Source organism: Sceloporus occidentalis, unplaced genomic scaffold, assembly GCF_023333645.1.
Source record: "Sceloporus occidentalis isolate IW3139 unplaced genomic scaffold, rSceOcc1.0.p SCAF_76, whole genome shotgun sequence".
In the NCBI taxonomy this organism is placed as follows: Eukaryota; Metazoa; Chordata; class Lepidosauria; order Squamata; family Phrynosomatidae; genus Sceloporus; species Sceloporus occidentalis.
In genome coordinates this window covers 240,278-262,145 of record NW_028317056.1, presented here as the reverse complement: position 1 = coordinate 262,145, position 21,868 = coordinate 240,278, and the positions used below count along the sequence as shown (strand labels likewise).

Here is a 21,868-nt window from a genome sequence, read left to right as displayed (position 1 = left end):
AGCCAGCCCTGCTGCTTCCAAACAAAACTCTCTCTCCTCTCCTCTGTCCAACAGGTCCGGCTTTATTGCAGTCGGTGCAGCTAATTACCTGCAGCTGACCGGTGCATTGGCGTCAGCCTAAACACCAGCCCGCCCTACTCTCCGTATGCTCCACCCCAGGGGCCCATAAAGAAACATATAATCTGGCGCAACACCCCCCCCCCCCCCCCCGGGGATATATATCATACAAAACCCTGCAAAATCGAGGGGGAATGTAGACGCCATCCACAACAACACCCTGCACCTTGTCACACTCCCATCATATTCCGTAGCGCTGTACAATGGGTGTCTACATTAACACATACACAAGACATATACATGTGTGTTTGTGTCTGAGTGTGTGTGCGTTATTGTGGTAGTGTGAGTGTCTGCATGTCTGAGTATGTTAGTGTGAGTGTCTGGGTGTTTGGTGATGTTAGTGTGTGTCTGTGTGCATGTGTTTTAGTGTTGAGTGTCTGGTTGTGTCAGTGTGTGTTATTGTGTGTGTTAATGTCTGGTTGTGTTAGATCAAAAATTGAAAGGATATAATTATCCCCTCCCCCCTGTGTTTGCTGAAGCTGGGTGCGGGGCAATAAACAATTCTCAGGCCATTTATAAGAAGCACGGCGGCGTTTCCCGGAAATACTGCCGGATTTCACTTTTGCAGCCACAGAACTCTCCGGGCTCCTGATTGATCCGGCTGTGGCCCCTGGGCCCTGAGTCTCCCTGAAATCCCGTTCCCTGCTTCCTCGTTCTGTATCATGTGTATGGGGCTGACACATTGCCAGTATTTTGCCAGCAAGCCGGTCAAAAAATGATCAGGGAGTCAGTAAAACATCTCAAAACGTGACAGTGTAATAGAAAATGTGAATGCGTTCCATCACTTTATTATCCTCTACCACTTCTGCTGGGAGGCTTTTCCACTTATCTGCTACCCTCACATGGTGGCAGCAGGAAATGATAAACTGGATTTGTAACACTGCAGAAACATACAATTGTCTCAATGCCTTTGCTGTGTCATTAACGTTACCCTTCACTGGAACTAAGGAGCCCAAACCCTGAAAAACAGCCCCAGACTGTTACCCCCCCCCCCCAAACTTTACAGCAGACGGCATGCGTGCCGATGGGGAGCGCTCTCCTGGCATCGGCCAAAACCCCGATACGGGAGCCAAAAGGTCAAATCCAGGAATAATGGTTAGCGGAGAGAGAGTAAAGGTAACAGCAACAAGGTATGTAGCTGACCCTTTAGAAGCACGCGGTTACCAAGGAAATAGAAAACATTGAGCCCGAATTCCATAGAAGGCAGAATTATCCGAGAAACCCCCATTTTTTAGGGGTCATCAATAACTGCTCATCAATACCATATCTGACCGTACCCCTAAAACCAGCGCCCCTCTATGGCCGTATGAAATGTTCAGGGTGCGGGGCTGTTCACGATAAACATGCCTTGTCTGCTTTCACTTTCATTATGACCCATGTAGAGAGAGGAGGGGAGCTGTCAAAAGAGACAGGAATTAGAGCGAGAGACAGGCTAGGGGCGCAGAGAGAGACAGAAGGGAAGAGCAGGAAAAGAGAAAAAGAAAAGACTGCAACCCCCCAAAAAGCCGGTAAGTAGCCGTAGACCGGTACCTGATATCCGACACGCAGAGCCCCGGCGGTGAATTGAGAATTGCAGGAAAAATAGTTTAAGTAAAGTGGTGGGAAACGGCGCCAGCGGCTGTCAGTAAAGAATAAAGGAGGAAAAGGTGGTGGTTTTGAAGAGCCCTGACTCTATTTAGCAGTCAGGGCGGCATGTGGTTGTGGGGATAGAGGGGTCAAGAAAAGGTCAGGTTATATAACAAGGTTAGGGTTGAGGTTACATAATAAAAAAAAAAAAAAAAAAAAAGGTGTAGAAGCTACTAGATGCGCTCGCGCCGCTTAGTTTGCCGCGCTTTTTGCGCTCGAGGGTGTCTCGTGCCACTTAGTTTAACCGCGTTTTTCTTATCTGAGGTAAAAGGGTATCTCGCGCTGCGCTAAGGGCGGGATTTTGCCCTATAAATAGACCTGCTCAGGTGCGTTCGTTTCACACCTGCGGCGAACTGCTAGCTGACTGCACTGACCTCTCTGTAGCGTCTGGTGAGCGGCAGCTTTGCGGGAGAGCCAAGGGTACGAAGATGGAAGAACTTCTTCTGAGGCGCCCACCCTCCCACCCAAAAAAAGAAAAAAAAAGAAAGAGGGTTTAAATATAATCTGTCGTGGCTTTTATTGGGGTTAAGGTTGCCCTTTCTTCTATAGGGTGAACCAGTGGTTTTGGGCTGTCCTGGCTTTAGGGCGGATGGTCTTTGAGTATTTAAGTATGGTTGCACTCTGGGGCTTGTGCCAAGAGTGCTTTATGGTTACAATGTTTATGTTGATATGAAATAATTGGTTGATGTTACTCTGTAAGCTAAATAAAAGACCACGGCCTGTTTCTCCAATTCAGTTGTCAGTGTTTTTATTTATTAGGATAATACTGTATGAGTTAAGCTGTTTATTTGTGTGCATATCCCTTACAATCACATGTTATGAAAAAGAAAAGATATCAGGCAGGTGCTCGTCATGTTATGGCTGATTGGTGTTATGGCCCCCAGCCGGAAAATGTCTTTTCTTCTGTCAAAATTCCAGTACCGTTAGAAAAACGGTAATTCCGGAAATGTGGGTGATTATGGTAATAATAATAACATCACAAAATCTTTTATTGGAACGTTCTAGATAATTCTCCAAGTCTTTAAGGCAAATGGGTAATTTTCTTTCTCATTCAGTTTCGGTATTACATTATTAGACAGAAATTTCTCTGTAAAATGTAAGAAGTTTAAATCCATAATAGAATCAGATCTCACCGGATCGTATAATATTATCGCTGCAGGTGAATATGGACCCTGTCCCGAGGATGGTCAGTCCTATCTGTCTGATCAAGAACGAGGAAGGGAAGGGGTTGCAGGGGAACCCAGAAGCTGAGAGGATCCTGAAGAACATCTCCCAGCCATTGGTGGTGATATCCATTGCAGGACCTTATCGTTCTGGGAAGTCCTACCTGATGAACAAATTAGCCGGAGCATGCGGCGGTGAGAGCACTAATTGTGTGGCTCTATTCCAGGTGGAAGACAAACCCAGGCCTGGGACGTGGAGAGAGCGCTTATAATTAATAATGGGAAAAAAATATTCTGAATAAAAGAAAGGAAACGAGCTCCTGCACTCAGGGACCAGTGACCCTAGGCCCCCCTATCTGAGACCAATGAAAGCGCTCTATCCCTATGGTGGCTCCGTATATTATAACCCAATGTTTTCATACCTTAGGTGGGTTTTCCGTGGGGGACACGGTGGAGGCCAAGACTAAAGGGATCTGGATGTGGTGCATCCCCCATCCTGAAAAGAGAGACCACACCTTGGTTTTACTGGATACCGAGGGACTCGGGGATGTGATGAAGGTAAATTTGGGGATGTGTTATAGCACAAAACCCAAATAAGGGTGCTGTGTAAACCCAATGACACCCCCAAAAATACACAACAAACAGTTTGTGGACATTTTACATATTTTCCATTCGTTTAAGATTATTTAGTTTTTTTCTTCTATTGCACCAAACGCCCTTTGTGGCTGCCTACCCGGTACTAGTATGCGCCCCTCTTTCTATGGGGTATCTTCATTGACCCTGCAACCTGTGTTTCTTTTCAGAGTGAGAAACAGAGGGAATTATCAATTCTGACCCTATCCGTGCTAATCAGCAGCACCATTATCTACAACAGCAAGGGGGTAATTGGCCAGGAGGACCTGGAGAAGCTGTAGTATCCTTCTCTGTGGTTACAGATGGACCGAACCAAGACATCTCAGTGTCAGACGGGTCATATTAATTATTTAGTAGTCAATAAGTATTGTATTGGTGGGATTGGTCCCTGGAGCTTAATGGTACCTAAATGCCCCCTATTCTCCAAAAAAGCAGCTTTGAGGTGTTAAAATTAATTATTACTTCAAGATACAGATCATGACATCATCAGATCTCTGGCAAACAGAGAGCCAAACAGTATTTTGAATATTCTTGACCTATCTGGCTACTTTCTTTCTGTCATTCAGCGTCCGCTCTTCATTACTTTCCTTTTTAGAGCCTGGAGATGGTGGCAGAGGATCTACGCATAATTTTGACCTCATAAAATGTGTTTCTAGAGTTATAACCACGTTTGTCTACATGGCTTCAGAAAGGGCACAGAACTTCCAGGCATCCTGGATACTAACTTTGGGTTTCTAGTCAGCATTAGAGTTATCTTGTGGTAGATCCTATATATCCACCATTAGTGGAGCCTTTACTATGTTCCTTATATAATATTATAGCCAAATTTCTGAGTACAGGGAATACCTGATGGACAGAGAGTCGAAGAACACCCAGGAAGAAGGAGAAGGGGTAGAGCCTGAGGTGATCCCCCTTTTCATCTGGGTTTTGCGAGATTTTTCTCTGCAGCTGGAAATTAATGGCCAACCTGTCACTGAAGATGAATACTTGGAGAACAGCTTGAAGGACATACCAAGTACGCAGCGTTTGTTATAATATCCTGTCCCTATTCGGCCTTTTAGCATCATTTGCTTGTATCTACAAAGTTTTAAATGAAGAGGCTATTTCGGGGATCACAGCCCCCAAAAATCTATACCAATTTCCATACAATACCTGAACCAAATATTTGGAAACACGTTGCAGCCGCCAAATTCTTGGGGAGCAAATGCCACAGTCAGCGATTCTAGTTGGACCAAAGTTGCCATCCTAACCCCCAAACAGCCTGTCTGTGCCATCTTTGCCCTCAGCTTGTCAGTGCCCCCAAAGACCTTATCTGTGCCATCATTGACCTTAAAAAGACTGTATTTGCCATCATTGCCCAAAACAACGTGTCTGTACCTTCTTTGCCCCTTGCCCTCCTTCCAAAATATACCCTGACACACATATGTAAACACACTTACACAAATTATACACATTTACTCATATTCACTAAAACACACGTACACATTCATTCTAACACAGACTCCATCTCACCCCACTTAATGCAGCCTTGGTTTCACCAAGTGGTCACGTGACGTAACAGGATCCCGATACGTTCCTGTCTTCCCGTGCAAGTTCAAAATAGTTTAGAAAGGACCCTTCTGGCCTGGACTAAAGTGGTCCAGGTGGGAAAGTCCCTTTAGAAACTATTTTGAATTGGTAGAGGTGACAGGAAGAAGGGGTCGCAGGGGTCCCCTGTAGTTATGTCACTGAACACAGCATTTCTGGATTGCTCATTTTGCAAGTTGCTGTCAGTGTGACTTCTCCTGGGAGGCTGGTCTACTTATCTACCACCATCTATTAGTAAACATATAAGTTGCCGGTGAGTGTTAAGATGTGAGGGCATGCAACGTCACTCGAGTCTGGTCCGTCGAGTTAAACCTTAGCTTAACTGACCACTCCATGTTTGAGTGAATCAACCGCTTAGTGAATTTACCCAGTATTTGGTTAACAGAGTCTGGTTTTAAAACAAAATCTAAAGGCCAAACCAGTTTTAAATACAAGTGTCTGATCGCTCTTTGTTATGTTTAAATCGGTAATCTGTTAGAATGTAGAAGACGTGATGGGAGAGCAATCAAAGGGTTTTTTGATGATATTTTTTATAATGGGAGCTGCTGATATGTCCCAGGTAAACAAAAACCCAAGAATTCAGAATAATCTATTTTGCCTCTCTATCCCCTGTAGACGCAAAATCTTTAAAGATGCAACAAAAAAACATCATCAGACAGTGTATCAGGGCGATGTTCCCGACACGTAAATGCTTCATCTTTGGGTCACCACCTCCGGGCAACCAGACCACTGAGCTTCTGCCTCCGAGGGACCTTAATGAGCAATTTACAAGAAAAACAGAGGAATTCTGTCAGTACATCTATGATAACGTCGAGGCCAAAAGGCTTCAAGGAGGTCAAACTGTCACCGGATCGAGTGAGTCCAGAGACTGGCAGTTGGTGGGACCCAGCGTGGGTTCCTCATCAGGGTGATAGGGCGCTTGACCCAGGCACGTGCCTGGAAGCCATTTGGGTTAAAAATTTTGTATCTTCAACAAATTATGCCCCAAAACATTTTTTGCCACGTGTGAACTGTCCATGGGAAGTCATTAATATTCCAAAGGGTAAGAATTCATAAAAAATTTTGAGTGTCCCAAGAGTGAAAGATCACAACTTCTATTTTCTTGCATTTATAGAAACACGCGTGGCTTCCCAGGGCAGTAAAACAAAAATGCATTGGCTCAGGGAACTCGTAACCCGGCCATCTACCTTACACCTCACTTTATATGGTTATAATAAGCAGAAAAGTAAAGCCAATAGGATTCAGAAGAGAAGCAGAAATGGTACATTGTAAGTTACTTTTTTCTGTTCCAGTTCTTTGGAAGCTGCTCCCGAAGTACATCAAAGCTGTAAACAGCGGAAATTTCACTGCTTTGGAGACTTCTATAAGCTACTTGGCTGCAGAAGAAAATGAGAAGTGCATTAAATGGGCCACGAATCTATACGAGGAGAAGATGAAATCTAAGTCCGTCCACATGGAGAGTGAATTCCAGGAGCTTCATGACATCTGCATGAAGGAGGCCCTTCAGACCTTCCAGAGCACTTATTTTAAGCATAAAAAAGAGGAAAACAGAAAATATGAGGACGCTCTTAAGGTATGTATCCGATTACTTCTACACCATATCCCCAGTGCCCAGATACCAAGGTAAACTGATACGATGGGGCAACACAAGAACAATCTATCACATGCCATTGGAAAATCTCTAATGTTCCGTCAGTCTCCAGTCATCAGACCTCAGTCTCCAGAAATGATAAGAATAGGGACAAATGATAAATTGTGAAGATAATGGTGAAACAGAAAAGGGAACATTCAGTATTTTATAAAGGTGCTACAAACATCAGAGCATCCACACTGAATGAAAAATGTGCATGTCCTCACCTGAAACTTGCATAATTCAGAGCAAACCCCTGCAATAACTATAAAAGAATAATAAAAAAAGCAGTCAACGATCATGACCCCCCACCCTATACGCAGTAGCGAGGGGGTGATAAAGCAACTAAGTGGGGGGTATAGCCCCGAGTACAAAAAAGCTGGGCCTCATCTCCTGTTCAGAGGCTAAATGTTTAAAATTTACACAAAATACTCCCTGGGAGTCACAGACCAGATCCCCTCCCATTGACTGAATGACAAATAACCCTGAGGACATCTATGACCGTCTCCACCATCTGTCCCTTGATGTAAAGGTGGTTAAGAGTACTGAATAAACACTTTGGAGAGGTAGAGACCTCATCCCTCACACTTGCGGCTCAGAGGTTAATGAACGATCTCACATCCACTCATCTCTTCTGTACTCGAGTGCATGCAAAGACTGATTTTTCAAATGCGATGTAGTGCGTTTGTGAACTGCACTTTTCCAATTTGTGTAATTTTAGTACTTAAAAATTAGCATTTTTAGACCGTTCTCATGCACTCAGTTAACTGAATAGACCCCTAAAATCATGTGTTAATGCACTGCCTGGGGTCTTTCTGTTAGGCTGCTAAATGGTAAATAATTGAATGATGATTGAGAAATCTTGATGTGGCAAACATGACCGTATTAAACACAGATTAAATTTCATTATGGGTTGGGATAGTCTTTTACTGCCTTTTCATAAGTCCTTGTGGTTGCTTGGTTATTTGGCAGGCCATATTGATGGAGAAGAAAAACTCATTCTGGAAGATGTGCGAAGAATCTTCATTAAAAATCTGCAGTGATCTCATCCAACTACTGGCAAAACCACTGGAAAAAGCCTTAAATGAAAACAAATACCATGTGGTGGGAGGACACGGTGCCTTCACCGAGGAGAAGAACAAATTTGTTTCCCGATATAACCAGGAATGTGGCAAACATGTTAAGGTACAAGGGATATGTATGAGTGATAATTCTAGTGACCAACTTTCACGCCACGTCAGCCTCCCAGACTTCAGGCCATCTCTTCCTGTATGCGAACACAAGGTCCCCTAAAAGGTTTTGCAAACCTCTACTTTCTTCTCTGGGACCAGTGGGACCGGATTCATTTCTGTCTTAAGGAACACTTTGGCTAATTCAGTTTCAGGGTGGCCAATTGTTTCACGCTCAGGGGGTTTGAAAAAAATAACCCATTATGTCGTCTGCGTCAACAGCATCATCTCCTTATTTCTCTTGATTTACAGGCCGAAGATGTTCTCCAAGCCTACTTGAAGACCATGGACAACGTGGAAAAGATCATTCATCAAACCGATACAAAGCTGTCAGGTGAAAGGGAGCAGATGGCTTTTCATTTCTAGTTGTCTGTTGCACCAACATCACTAGGTGGCCACTGGTCTTAAAGTTCCAGCTCCGTAGCATTAACTCCAAATCACTTTTAGTTTTTTTCACAAACAAAAAACCTAATGATGATTTTGTGTCGTTACCAATTGTCAGTTATGTTTACAAAAATACACTGAAATCTACACTTATTCAATAAAAATATACTCAGGGGATCCTATAGTTTTAAAAAACCCATATTTATTGGAATCACTCCAGAGACAAAGAAGAAAAAATACAAAGTGGACGATGTGGGAGACTGCGGCCAGCTCACAGACTACATCCGCAGCTACCAGCTGGAGAGCAAGACCCATCAGCGACTTCTCATCCAACTCATTGGTTTTACCGGCCATGGGAAGTCGTCTTTTGTGAATTCCTGTCTGTACACGGTGCACTCCAAGCGCTTTGAGAACCATGCAGCCGAATGCTCGAATACTTTAAACAGAAGAGGCTACCATCTCACGGAGAGCATCACTATAGCAGACAATCGGGGCTTCCACCCCATGGACTCCTCTGTGATGAACGAGATTTATGCTCAACTCGGTAAATTGGCTTTTCATCCTTTCTCATTAAAGGGAGATTCCAGCCATTGTGTGCACTTGAGCCCCTTGTTCTGGGATGCGGGTAGGAGAGTCCGCAGACATTGGTTGGCGGTCTCGCTAATGTCGGTGGGCGGTCTCACTGATGTTGGTGGGCAGTCCTGCAGACATCAGTGGGTGGTCCCTCCTCAGGACCCAGAGTTTCCCTGAACTGTTGGATAATTGTAGGCTTCATGGACGGAGGGGGGGGGATTCTACGTTCATTAAAGGTAAGTGCTTGTTGTCATTTTAAAGAACGCTCACTCATAAGGTACTTTAATACGCATTTTTCTTTGGCGAGGCTGGCTGGGGCACTAAGCCGCCCCTTTGGCGCTGCTGTTTCTTTGCTAAGCTTTCGACAATTATTTAAGCTATAAGTTCACAAACGCACGTTTAATGTATTCTTGAGGATTCTTTGCTTTATATTTGCAGGTGGTTTTGTGCCACTGAATCAGCCCGTGATATGGGGTGAGAATAAACATTTGCCATTAACTTGGGCAAACAGTTCCATACCTGACTTAGTGGTGCCCGTCCTCATCTGCAGGTAATTTCTTGTCTCCGTGTCTTATCTTTGTAACTAAGGATATTCAAGAGACTTAAGACTTGTATTTTTTGTAACATTCCAGAGCAACGTATTGTTTCAATAACAAAGAATTCCAAGAAATGAAACAGTTCCTTAAAGACAGTCAGAAGATTACAAGTAAGTAGAGCCGAGAATTCTGTTCTCCATCACTGTTTCTTCTGTGTTAGACCTTCACGCAGCTCCTCGTCGAGTGGCAGATTATCCCCTGGGCACAGTGGGCACGTTCTTAGGGCATCGGTAATCTAATTTCTATTGATCAGACTGTCTTGTGCACACGGCCTAAGGAGTTACCCAGGTGAAGCTATAGATGCAACATTTTTAGTCTCTCTCTGTTACAGGGTCACCGTACCCAAGGCTGGGTACCCCTGTTTGAGGGCTGAGGAATCACCAGTCAGTCCCTCATACGGATAGCACTCAGCTATCCATGGATCATCCAGACCACCATTCGTAGCAAACCAAGAAGAACTCTCTTTATTACAAACACACAGAATTTATATACAATCTCAATGCAATGTGTACCGAACCCAACCCCCAATCCCATCAGCCACATCCCATCACAAATCCCATCAGTATACAGGGGATGTATCAGGTGAGGGGATTACAGAATACAATGGGTTCCCCCACCTGTGTTATCCCCCCTGTAGTGCGGGTGCCGTCTGGGCAGACAGGGCTGTGTTGGCTGATTAAGAGCCCCAGCCAGATTATAGGATCGTCTCTTTGAAGGCTGGGGCTGAATCCACATCAGTCTCTGGGCCGGTTACACAATAAACACAATATAATATATTACCGGGTCACAGTATACAGAACCGGACACAAAAGTGCTCCGTGACCCGGCTAAACTTCATATGACACATGAACCAGCTAGCCTGGCCCTGTCACACTCTCTTCGTAACTAAGATCTTCCAAACACCTTATTCATTTTGTGGCCCTCGTTTGCACTTTTTCTAGTTCCATAATGTCCTTTGTACGGACCGATACCCAGAGTTGCATATTCAAGGTGAAGTCTCACTACTGACTTAAGGAGGCAGATGATATCCTCCCCTACCCCGTTTTATACATACCGATATCTTATTGGCCTTGCGGCTGCTGACTGGCATTGTGCACTGCTGCCTGTTGTCTACAATTATTCTTAAATCCTTCTTCCCAGGGAGATACCATTTAAAGTGTATGTTGCATCGTTAGTATTTTTCCATAATGCATTCCTTTACATTTATCTGTATTGAACTTAATTTGCCACGTGCCTGCCCAGTTCCCTCACCTGCCTGCCCAGTTCCCTCACGTGCCTGCCCAGTTCCCTCACCTGCCTGCCCAGTTCCCTCACGTGCCTGCCCAGTTCCCTCACCTGCCTGCCCAGTTCCCTCACCTGCCTGCCCAGTTCCCTCACCTGCCTGCCCAGTTCCCTCACCTGCCTGCCCAGTTCCCTCACGTTCCCTCAGTTTATATTAGACTTATATAAGTCCTCCTGCAGAGAAAAAACATCAGGGTTAGACTGTGTTAGCCTAGCTAATTTTGTGTGATCAGCAAACACTGAAACACGGCTCCCCATGCAATATAGGAGATCATTAATAAAGAAATTAAAAAGAAGAGGACCTGGGACAGACCCCCGAGGACTCCACTTAATACCTGGGTCCAGAGAATTTTCTACTTACTCTTTGCATTGTTTCCAATCCACGTGCATACATTTTCCCTGGCAATTTATACAGTGGACGCAGATCCAGCGAAGGAATTTAAACATGCACAGGATAGGCATCGGGCTCCTGAATCTTGATAAGTGGAGCAGCCTCCCAGCAGAGGTGGTAGAGGGTAATACAGTGAGGGGATTTAAACATGCATGGGATAGGCATGCGGCTCCTGAATCTTGATAAGTGGAGCAGCCTCCCAGCAGAGGTGGTAGAGGGTAATACAGTGAGGGGATTAAACATGCGTGGGATAGACATACGGCTCCTGAATCTAAGACGAGACCAACGACTGATTAAGGTCTTTACAGCAGAAGAAGAAACGGGCGACTCGATGGGATCTGGCTTTCTAAATCCTGCATAGCTGCATCCCTCTTATGCATAATGGAATCACAGGGAATCCCACACCCAAGAAACCTATCTTTGCTGTATGGCCACCAGCAGTGTATCCGTTTTTTCCCAGCGGTACCTTGCGTTCCTAAAATTTCCTGTCCTCTTCCTTTCTGTCTCCCGTAATTCCCTCAATCCTCTCTGAGGCTCTGATGTCATCATTTTTAGAGATCCTGCCATTTGTGGTTATAACCAATAAGCTGAGTGGAAGCAGTGACTCCTTGGAGGGGCAGTTTTTCCAGATGGGAATAGAGAAAATTTACGCTCTGGAGAACTATACCGTCCAGGACCACGATCGCGTGCGGCACAAACACCTGGTTTTCCTGAAGTTCCTCTATGATGTCCTGCAAACTGTGGATTTTATTTTCAAGTAGGATCCCCAAAAAGAAACAGAATAATGCGGTCACCCGATAATATACGTGTCATGGGAGCAAAGTTTTCAAAATGTGTAAGCTAAAAACTGTATTCTCTGTTAATTGGGACAACTACTGCCCCCCCCCATCGTGGGTGGGAGGTAATATATATATAATAGGCTGGGCAGCATGCATCCCATCCACACAACCCCCCTTCCCTGTAAAGTAAAAAAAGAAAACCAAAAACAGAAGTGTCGAGTTAAACAAAAATGCAAATAATAATTAAAAATTTTTAAATTCTATGTTGTTTCCATTATTTTGCATTAAAATTGTAAATGCAGTAAATGTGGGTTTGCACAAGTTGCAGTATTGTCAATACACATTTCCACTCGTCTAAGATAATGCTGGACTGCAATAGAGTTGATGGAAAAAACAGGCAACATACAGATTTATTAACCAATGATTTGCAGAGTTGTATGGAGCGGCCCTAACCGGTCAGAGGATGTATAACACCATTCACGACTTGAATAGAAGTCTAACACTACTTGTGCAATGCTCCCTCTCACCACTTGGGGCCGCTGCTGCACAACAGTAAATAAACGCGTTTATCCAGTGAACGTTTCATAATCACGTTCTCACAAATAACTGTTATGGCAACAGCTTATCAGTACCTGCTTTTGTGTCACATGACATTTGAGTGCTTCTGAGAAAATGGAACGGACAAAGAATGTCTCCACCTGATATCGAGCTCTTTCCTTTTAATTCATTGGAGGTAGTTCTTGTAGACGGTGATCTTTAGGGCCATCCCATAGGTAGGATCACCTTAGGGGCCCACAGCAGCTGTCCACTGGGGGTCCTCAACAGCTGCCATAGCCTTTCCGTTAACAATGCCAGTCTTGTGGCCTGCGCATGACCTGCGTGTCCTCACATCCCTTCACTCAGCAGCCGACAGGGGGTAGACTACAAATGGAGGAAGTGTTAGGGGACCTTCACCTCAGTCGCACATCAGGTGTTTGGGGGGACTGAGGGTCTCATGGTGGGAGGCTTGCACTGAGCCCCATTATGTGGAGATAGCCCTGGTGATAACAGAGAAATGTTAAGGGCTTAGTTTCGGTAAGTAGAGAAGACAAAGCCCAACCAAATGGAAAACAGGTGCAACAGAACAAATTAGCCCTAGGACTTTCGCGGTGGTCACAAGATGAGACAAGCAGAGCAACAGAAAGGACGAACATCATTAAAGAATACGTGTGTGCACAAGACTGAAGCCCACGGGGGCCAGAATGGACTAGAGTGGGCCCTGACAGAGTGCTGAGCAGGGCTAGGCTAAGGCAGGAATTGTGGATTTTAGGGGAGGAGTTTTGGTCGGAGGATATTTAAGTTTGGTGATCACAGGGGTAAGGATCCATTTTGTTTAACCTTACCTGGTGGTGTTTGTCCCACCCACCCTGCCCTTATGTGGTTGAGTTTGTGAAGTGGTGTTGCTGCATTAGTCACAGTCGTGGGCGGCAGCTTGCCAGGTATCCAAGGGGTTAATGTGGTGGTATGATCATTGGTGGTCATAACCGGTGGGAGGTTCCTTGCAAGGAGTGGTGCTCGGAACCTCAGGTCCGGGTTGGGGCATCCTGGTCCCCTCCCAAAATTGGTGTGTGGTTTGGTACCTGGATAACTTGGCAAGCTAGGTTGGTTTTGGTTACGTCATTGTCTCTGTTAACGCATCTATGTTTATTATTTCAGGTTTTACAGGACAACGACTGTTAAATAAAACGGCTGTGGCCTTTTCAAACCCATCTTGTGTGTTGGTGTTTTATTTAATTGAGCAGCTGAGCCGAGCCTGGCCCGTGAGTCGAAGCTACATCTGTCAAGGAGACGAGAACCAGAACAGTCTCCAGAACGTCTGAATGTTACACAGGAGGAAGCAAAGAGACAAAACCTTCAAATTTCCCCAACCAGATAACAAGGTTAAAATCCAAACTAACGTCCTATGAAAAAAATAAAGATAGTTTTATGGGATTAAGGCTAAAAAAATCAGGACAAAGTCTGCATTTTATGCAAAACAGGTTTGTCCGTCTAAACCTACAGCTCATTGAACACCTCAGCCTTGTCGATCTCCTGCGACAGTTAATGATTTTTTATGATTTTATGTTACATTTTGTAGCTGTACCAGCACGGTTAAGTATCACTGAGCACTGTGCATGGTCTGGGGCCTTGACGGCACCTTTTTGTTTTGTGCTCTGCAATGTTTTCTTGCAGTTTCACTTTATTTTGAGAGGCTTGGCTGAGTTTCTTCACAGACATGCAATCACTGGAAAGGCCGGGTCCCAAACACTCGGCTTTTTGGTGGAGCGCGTAGGTTGACCTTTTGGCTCCAGCGACTTCTCGCGTTTTCTCTTGGTTTTGCCAGGGAGGGAAGGAAAAGGCTACGGATTCCTTTGGGGGAGCAGAAGGGAAAGACAGGGTCCCGGTGTCTCCCAGGGCCGTCCCACTAACAAGAGAAAGCAAAGAGACATCTCAGGTTTTTACGATTAGATCGTGTCTGTGGGAAAACACCATGCGCTAACTTTCCTCTATGTAAAAATACTTACTCTTTTAGAGTAAATCTTTAGACACGTTACCATCGGCAGCCGTTACTCTGCGTTATAAATTATATACATTGAAAACTGAAAATATATTTGTCTAGCACACTATTAATTGCCGTTCAGCTGACCCGCTCCATAATATCTAATTATACACGTTAATCCGATAGGCCGTATACGCATAAACCGATTGTCATCACATTTATCCCGTTTATGAGGGCAATAAGGAACTAGTTGGGGAAATAATGTAAACCTTTACAACGTTGGGCTTTAAAAGGAGGACTTTTATTTTCTTGTTGCTGAAGGCAGAGAACGGAGCTCCCCAGACATGAATTCTGTAAAGACCGTGTCGGCCATGGATGAGTTAGACGAGATGAAAAGTCAAATTTCACATTTTAGTTTTGAAACTTGTAGTCTGGGATCTCAGGGTTTTACTCATCTGCAGATCCAACTTTTTGGCTTTTTGGGTCACGGAAAGTCGTCCTTTATTAACACTTGTAAGTACGTCTGGGAAGACGGGCTTTTCGTGAACTATACAAATTCAAAGATTTCCCAAGGAGGAGACACCAAGGCGAGGTTCTCGTATCCGGTCACGGCCTCCATCACTCTGGTGGATAATCGTGGTTGTGCCACCATGGACGATTATGAGACGGGGGAAATTTATGCACAACTTGGTAAGTAAAGGTGGAGGTGAAGTCTCACAATGGTTTTCATGAACACATTATCTAATTTATTAATCTAGATTAATTTATTTTTTGCAGCCTTTTTAATTACCTTCATTTCATCTTCCTTTTTTTCGCACTTGGGATCCACCGGTAACACCAGTAATGCTTCCAAATTAACCCAACGGATCCAGATTTAGAGCAAATCTTCTTTTGTCTGAACTATCAATACTTTTTTTTAGAATAATTTCCCCGCTCCAGTTATTGCTCTAATGCTGAGGTTCATGAAGTTACTACATCACTTAGTGAACACGTCTTTTATATAAAGAGAGTCCATTGGATTAAAAATCATTGAAAGTCCCCCCCCCCCACACTTCTTGGTGAATCTCCAGCTGAATGAAATCCCTTTTGTTCCAGGAAATTTGTTGCCATTTAATGACGAGGTTGAATGGAACAAAGGATTTGGAGTCGTGGAAAGGATTATCGATGCGGAAGATAAAATAAGCAAGTCGGACTTCATTTTCCCAGTGCTCGTGTACTCGTAAGAGAGTCGTTTTTGTTCTGTTTATCCTGGAGAGAAAGCTCCATATCTATTCAGAGAATTCCGAGGAAATCTATTCCCAATTCTTTACATTTTTATAGATCAGCCTCAGTGTTCTCTGGTGTTTTCTCTTCTCGCGTTGTATAAAGAACGTCCCGGCCGCCACGTCTAACTTTTTTTATTTTAAAATTTTTTGGGGGGGATTTTTATCTTTTTTCCTCAATTACCATATATACAAAATCTTTCTGTTTCTTTTCTTAGGGTGACACATAATTCAAACGATGAAGAATGTAATACACTGAGACAGCTGCTTAAAAATGCCAGAGACCTGACAGGTAAATGTTTCTGACTCTTAATATCAATAATAACTAAATGTAAATCGTAATTATCCTGGGAACCGGCTGATTCTATAAAACAAATGTGGTCAGTTGGGTTAACTCTACGAGTTGCTGCTTCCCCTTCCATGTAATGGATGGAGAATGAAACTGAAATAATTACCCCTATGGTAGGCACAGAGCCCCTCTCATGCCTCCATTCATGCCTTGTAGCAGGGTGGCGTTCAATTATAATTAAATAAAGCCCACCTCTGCCCTCTCACCCCATCACTTGCCCCTCCCACTAGGGGCACAGAAATGCCCAATACTCCCCAACCCAAGCGTTAATAATTTAATTACCCTCTACCCCACTGCACACAGAGCAAGAGGGATGACTGTCTCCCTTGGGTAATATGGGGCCTAGGGTACTGTACTTGTTTTCTGCAACTGCCCAGGGTAGAGTCCAACGACCAATTTACTTGACCCTTGATCACACATATAATCCACCTCTACAGTGTATGTCACTTCTCACACTCTATTCAGATGAAGAATGATGTCATAACGCACATTTTGTCTCCATAGGGATTTTTCCTATTATCGTTCTCACCCATAAGACAAGAGGAAATATAGCTGAGAAGGAGAGACTTTTCGAGGGCATGGGGGCAGAACGGATCTTTGCGTTTGAGAACTACACCCCACAGGATCATTTTAAAACACGAGGAAAACATGAAGACGTCTTGAAGTTTTTACTTGAAGTCATTAGGGATGTCCAGTTCCGAATGTTCCAGCCACGAGATCCAATCAACGAGTGTAAAGTTCGGAAACAATTTGTGTTAAAACACGTGCATGCGCGTGAAATCAGAAACAAGGAACAAGAGATAGAAATTCAGAAGCAGTTGAATGAGCAGAAAATTTACCAAGAACAGGAAAAACTTAAAAAGGCGCAAGAGGAACATCGACGCGAAATGCAGAAACAACGCATGCTGGAGCTACAGAGGCAAATGTTAATAAATACAGAAAACCAACCACAACCAGTAAAGGTGCCAAAAAGGAAAGCCAAAGGAACGAAAAACCAATGTAATTCGCAATAAACCCATCGACGGTCCGGCGGCGCTGCCAGAATCTGCCGCTCCCATTCGTTCAATGTGTCTTTTTTCGTTATGAGCTAAAAATGTTGACTAAGCCTGGGCAATAAAGTCTTGATTTTATTTTTGTACACTTTGCAGGTGTTATTTTTCCTGAGAAAACCACGAGTGTCCAGTCATTAGTGAGGCCCTGACGAATTTAAACGTTGGTGACGCTCCATCGGGGAGTAAAACTCCTATTCAGGGGATCTGGCTCCAGCACGGCCATTTTCAGGCATTCAAAATACTAATAAGACCAGTGAAAAAAACCCGACGTGGATAAAAAATGGTGCCAGTCACAATAACGGAGTGAAAAAAAGCTTGTTTTCATGAAAACAGCTGAGTGACCCCAAACTTTTGAACGGTCGTGTATTTATACCTAGCAGCCGGCTGTCGTTACAAGGAAGGCAGAGGCAGCGGCCAGAGACGTCCCGCTACCCCTGCTGGTTACTTTAACCTGAACCGACTCAGGTCGGGTTTGTAAATCCATTTTTCTCTAACTTTCAGAAGTTTCAGGCTCCAAATTTAGTGAGAGGGACCCCAAAACTATCCATCCCCTTTTTCCCACATGTATTTAAAGGCACTTTTTTTTTATTTATTAACGGTATCGCATCACAATTTGTTAGTTACATATTGTTTATTGTAGAATAATCCTGATTCCGTAAAAAAAAAGTATTTGATTTTGTTCGGCTTTTGTTTTTTTCGATTACAAAGACTTTCGCTGTTTTTTGGACCAAACATTGTTAAAAACAAATACAAAGAAAAGAAAGAGAGGAATTCGTCTGTCGTGGCAGATGTAGAATCTGAAATTCATTCCGAATTCATGCGCAGTCTTCGGTCTGAAAGAATTGTAGAATAATGAGAAGCAGAAACCTTTATCATTCGCTGTCATTCCAGCTGTTTGATCTTTTTTTATTCCCACTTTGGCCAGAATGTCTCTTTCCTCCCCATCATCTCCTCACCTGCCCCCTACAGGCTGCTTACAGAATAGCTGTTACTGTCCTCCCAGAACTCGACTAATAAGATCATAAAACACTAAAAAACTAGAGGCTTCAGGAAATTTGTTTCCTAGTAATTTCCGCGTTCACCTTCCAGACCATCACACTGGCCGTCAAATAAGTCACTATGTTACAAAAAAAAGTTCCTCCATCCGCAAATCTCTCACCCTGGTTCCTGGGTTATAGTCATCTCGGGACATGATGTTAATCTGAATCCCACCATCAGCCCTGAAATCAATGAGATTTCCTGTTGGATTAAAAGCAGGGATCTAAGTAGCTACTGAATTGCACATGCGCAGCTCAGATGAGGGGGACTGCACTGGACCCTGTCTGCTGGGAGGAGAGGCTGCACTGGACCCTGTCTGCTGGGAGGGGAGGCTGCACTGGACCCAGTCTGCTGGGAGGGGAGGCTGCACTGGATCCAGTCTGCTGGGAGGGGAGGCTGCACTGGACCCAGTCTGCTGGGAGGAGAGGCTGCACTGGACCCAGTCTGCTGGGAGGAGAGGCTGCACTGGACCCAGTCTGCTGGGAGGGGAGGCTGCACTGGACCCAGTCTGCTGGGAGGAGAGGCTGCACTGGACCCAGTCTGCTGGGAGGAGAGGCTGCACTGGACCCAGTCTGCTGGGAGGAGAGGCTGCACTGGACCCTGTCTGCTGGGAGGAGAGGCTGCACTGGAGCCAGTCTGCTGGGAGGAGAGGCTGCACTGGACCCTGTCTGCTGGGAGGAGAGGCTGCACTGGACCCTGCCTGCTGGGAGGGGAGGCTGCACTGGACCCAGTCTGCTGGGAGGAGAGGCTGCACTGGACCCTGTCTGCTGGGAGGGGAGGCTGCACTGGACCCAGTCTGCTGGGAGGAGAGGCTGCACTGGACCCAGTCTGCTGGGAGGAGAGGCTGCACTGGACCCTGTCTGCTGGGAGGAGAGGCTGCACTGGACCCTGTCTGCTGGGAGGAGAGGCTGCACTGGACCCAGTCTGCTGGGAGGGGAGGCTGCACTGGACCCAGTCTGCTGGGAGGAGAGGCTGCACTGGACCCAGTCTGCTGGGAGGAGAGGCTGCACTGGACCCAGTCTGCTGGGAGGAGAGGCTGCACTGGACCCTGTCTGCTGGGAGGAGAGGCTGCACTGGAGCCAGTCTGCTGGGAGGAGAGGCTGCACTGGACCCTGTCTGCTGGGAGGAGAGGCTGCACTGGACCCTGCCTGCTGGGAGGGGAGGCTGCACTGGACCCAGTCTGCTGGGAGGAGAGGCTGCACTGGACCCTGTCTGCTGGGAGGAGAGGCTGCACTGGACCCTGCCTGCTGGGAGGGGAGGCTGCACTGGATCCAGTCTGCTGGGAGGGGAGGCTGCACTGGACCCAGTCTGCTGGGAGGGGAGGCTGCACTGGACCCAGTCTGCTGGGAGGAGAGGCTGCACTTGACCCAGTCTGCTAGGAGGGGAGGCTGCACTGGATCCAGTCTGCTGGGAGGGGAGGCTGCACTGGATCCAGTCTGCTGGGAGGAGAGGCTGCACTGGACCCAGTCAGCTGGGGGGCTGCTAGCCCGGCTGGAGCACACTATGCTGTAGAGAAGCCCCAGCTGTCAAAACAGAACCATCTCTCTGTACAATGGGTCCGAATATCTGACCACAGAAGAACTGGCATGTGGGTCAGAGACACTTAGTGACCCCCAACACATAACAAGCGATACAATGAAGCACAGAATCTGCACAGAGGCAAAATTATTTGCAGCAATATCCTCACCGTGCGGGTGAATGAGGGTTAAAATCTTTTCCTTTTGTAAAATCTCTTGCCAACAACAGCCCCAAATACGGCAGCGATGCCGGCAGCCAGCAACACGGACATCTTTTGTTTCTGTGGGAAACAAGAAAATGAAAGCGTATAAAGGGATTTCCCTAACGCCTTCTCCGTGATGTGAAAATGTGAGTGAGGGGTAGAAATGTTTCCAGGATCAGTGATCTCATGTACTTACCCACTGGACCTGGGGGAGCTGGTTCTGTGCTGCGAAGGAAAAAACAGCCCTTTTAACACACGAAGGACAATAAAACCAGAGAATAAAGAGACGAGGAAACGAGGGATTTGGGTCTCATTCACCCAAATCCACATTATGTGTCCTGGATAGGCAGGCTGCTCAATACACCCATTCTTTTACAATGAGATCCATGTTTCAGGTGAGGGCATGGGAGTCCCCATTACCCCAAAAAGGCTCTGAAGGCCATTTAAAAACTGAATGAAAAAGAGAAACTTTGGAGGCTATGCATATTATTTTGGTACCGGCACGGAAGGAGTCTAGCAGGACAAGTTGCTTGGATTCAGGTATTGGGTCTTTCTCTGTGTTGGAGAAGAGCAGGAGGTTACTGGCCCATAGGGAGATTTTGGGCTGATTCTGCAGGATTCGGTCTCTCTCCTCGTCATCGCTCTTCTCCAGGTCATCAACCACCACGATGACATTGGGCTTACCTTAGAAAAGAGAAACCTTTAGGTATCAGCTCAGCCCTAGGTCTGAAAGATTAAAGCGCCCAATGCCTTTTAGGGTAGCGGAGAGCCGAGCGCAGAGGCGGAGGGCGACTCGGGGACGCTGCCCCAAAGGTAAACATACGCCACTGACTGTGGAACGTACGAAATAAACATGGTTTCCGTAAACATTTCCAAAATGAACATTATTACAACCAAAAATCCTTGAAATGTTCCTGTGAATGTCCAATCGTTTTTAACTCTTTTGGCTCGTTTGTGGGACTGATACTTGGTATTAATATATATTCACACGACCTTTCACCTAGTTCCTCGGAGAGGTGCTTCAACTCCCTGTCATACAAGGAATCTTCCACGTCCGTGATATTTATGCGCCCAAAGCACTTTGTGTGGTAGAGTATCCCAAATGATGCATCTCCCACGCGCGACTTCCATTCCCTGCCATTGCTGTTGGAAATGGGCAAGTAGGTGACGCTCCCTACGAGCCCCCGGTAACGGTGGGACCGCAGGTGCTTTAGGAACCAGGCTGCGTGGCTCTCACACGCTCTAGATGTCACCAGGACGTCCAGCTTGTCTCTCGTCATAGTGATCCCTGGAAGAAAGGAGCAAGCGGAGAGCCGAGGATATTGAGGTGAAGCGTCTCGTTCTTTGGGGGTTCCGGTGGAGCCGGCCGAGTCTCCCCTGATTTGGAGAAGACACTTTGAGTTTTATTGAGATTTTAGGTCAATGAAAGAAATCTTGTCGCCATAATCTTGGTTTATCACCCCAAATTACAGTTTACCCTAAAGTTACCCTAAACCTGCAAATGACCCCAAACTGAAGAGGACGTCAATCAAATGGCTCTAATATTGGTCATCATGGAAACCTTGACTCGTCATTGTTTAAAGATACACTTAATTGAGTCACCTGTTTTCAAGCAGTGATATCAACCATAACATATTGTGAGCCTTCTATATGATAACAGCGGAGGAGAATTGGAAGGGGGCAGAGTGTGTGACCCTGAGAATCTGCCCCTTCACTGTGACAAACCCTGAGAGTTGCCAGGCTCGGGGGGGTCTTTACTTACCTCCTACCCTCTTTCCCGCTCTGTAAATGTTACCGTTAGTAAAGCTGAAAGTGAAAGTCTTCTGGGGACATGGCGGGGATTAACTCTTCTGTTTCCTAAAGCTGCTGGTAAGACTCAGTCTGAGACCAGCAAAGAGAGAGACAGATAGAGAGAGTGAGAGAGCAAGACTGTCATTGGC

At 45.6% G+C, this 21,868-nt stretch overlaps 1 protein-coding gene across 1 annotated transcript; it reads left to right on the top strand.

The window, feature by feature from the left end:
- Positions 1 to 2,908: 2,908 nt before the first annotated feature.
- LOC149285613 (guanylate-binding protein 5-like) lies at positions 2,909 to 11,971 on the top strand. The gene is made up of 11 exons (XM_089495101.1): positions 2,909 to 3,101; positions 3,334 to 3,464; positions 3,710 to 3,819; positions 4,361 to 4,554; positions 6,419 to 6,699; positions 7,729 to 7,941; positions 8,238 to 8,319; positions 8,590 to 8,913; positions 9,381 to 9,492; positions 9,575 to 9,648; positions 11,766 to 11,971. Exons 1-11 carry the CDS (start codon positions 2,909 to 2,911, stop codon positions 11,969 to 11,971), a joined length of 1,920 nt encoding a protein of 639 aa, XP_089351227.1.
- The last annotated feature ends 9,897 nt before the right edge of the window (positions 11,972 to 21,868 follow it).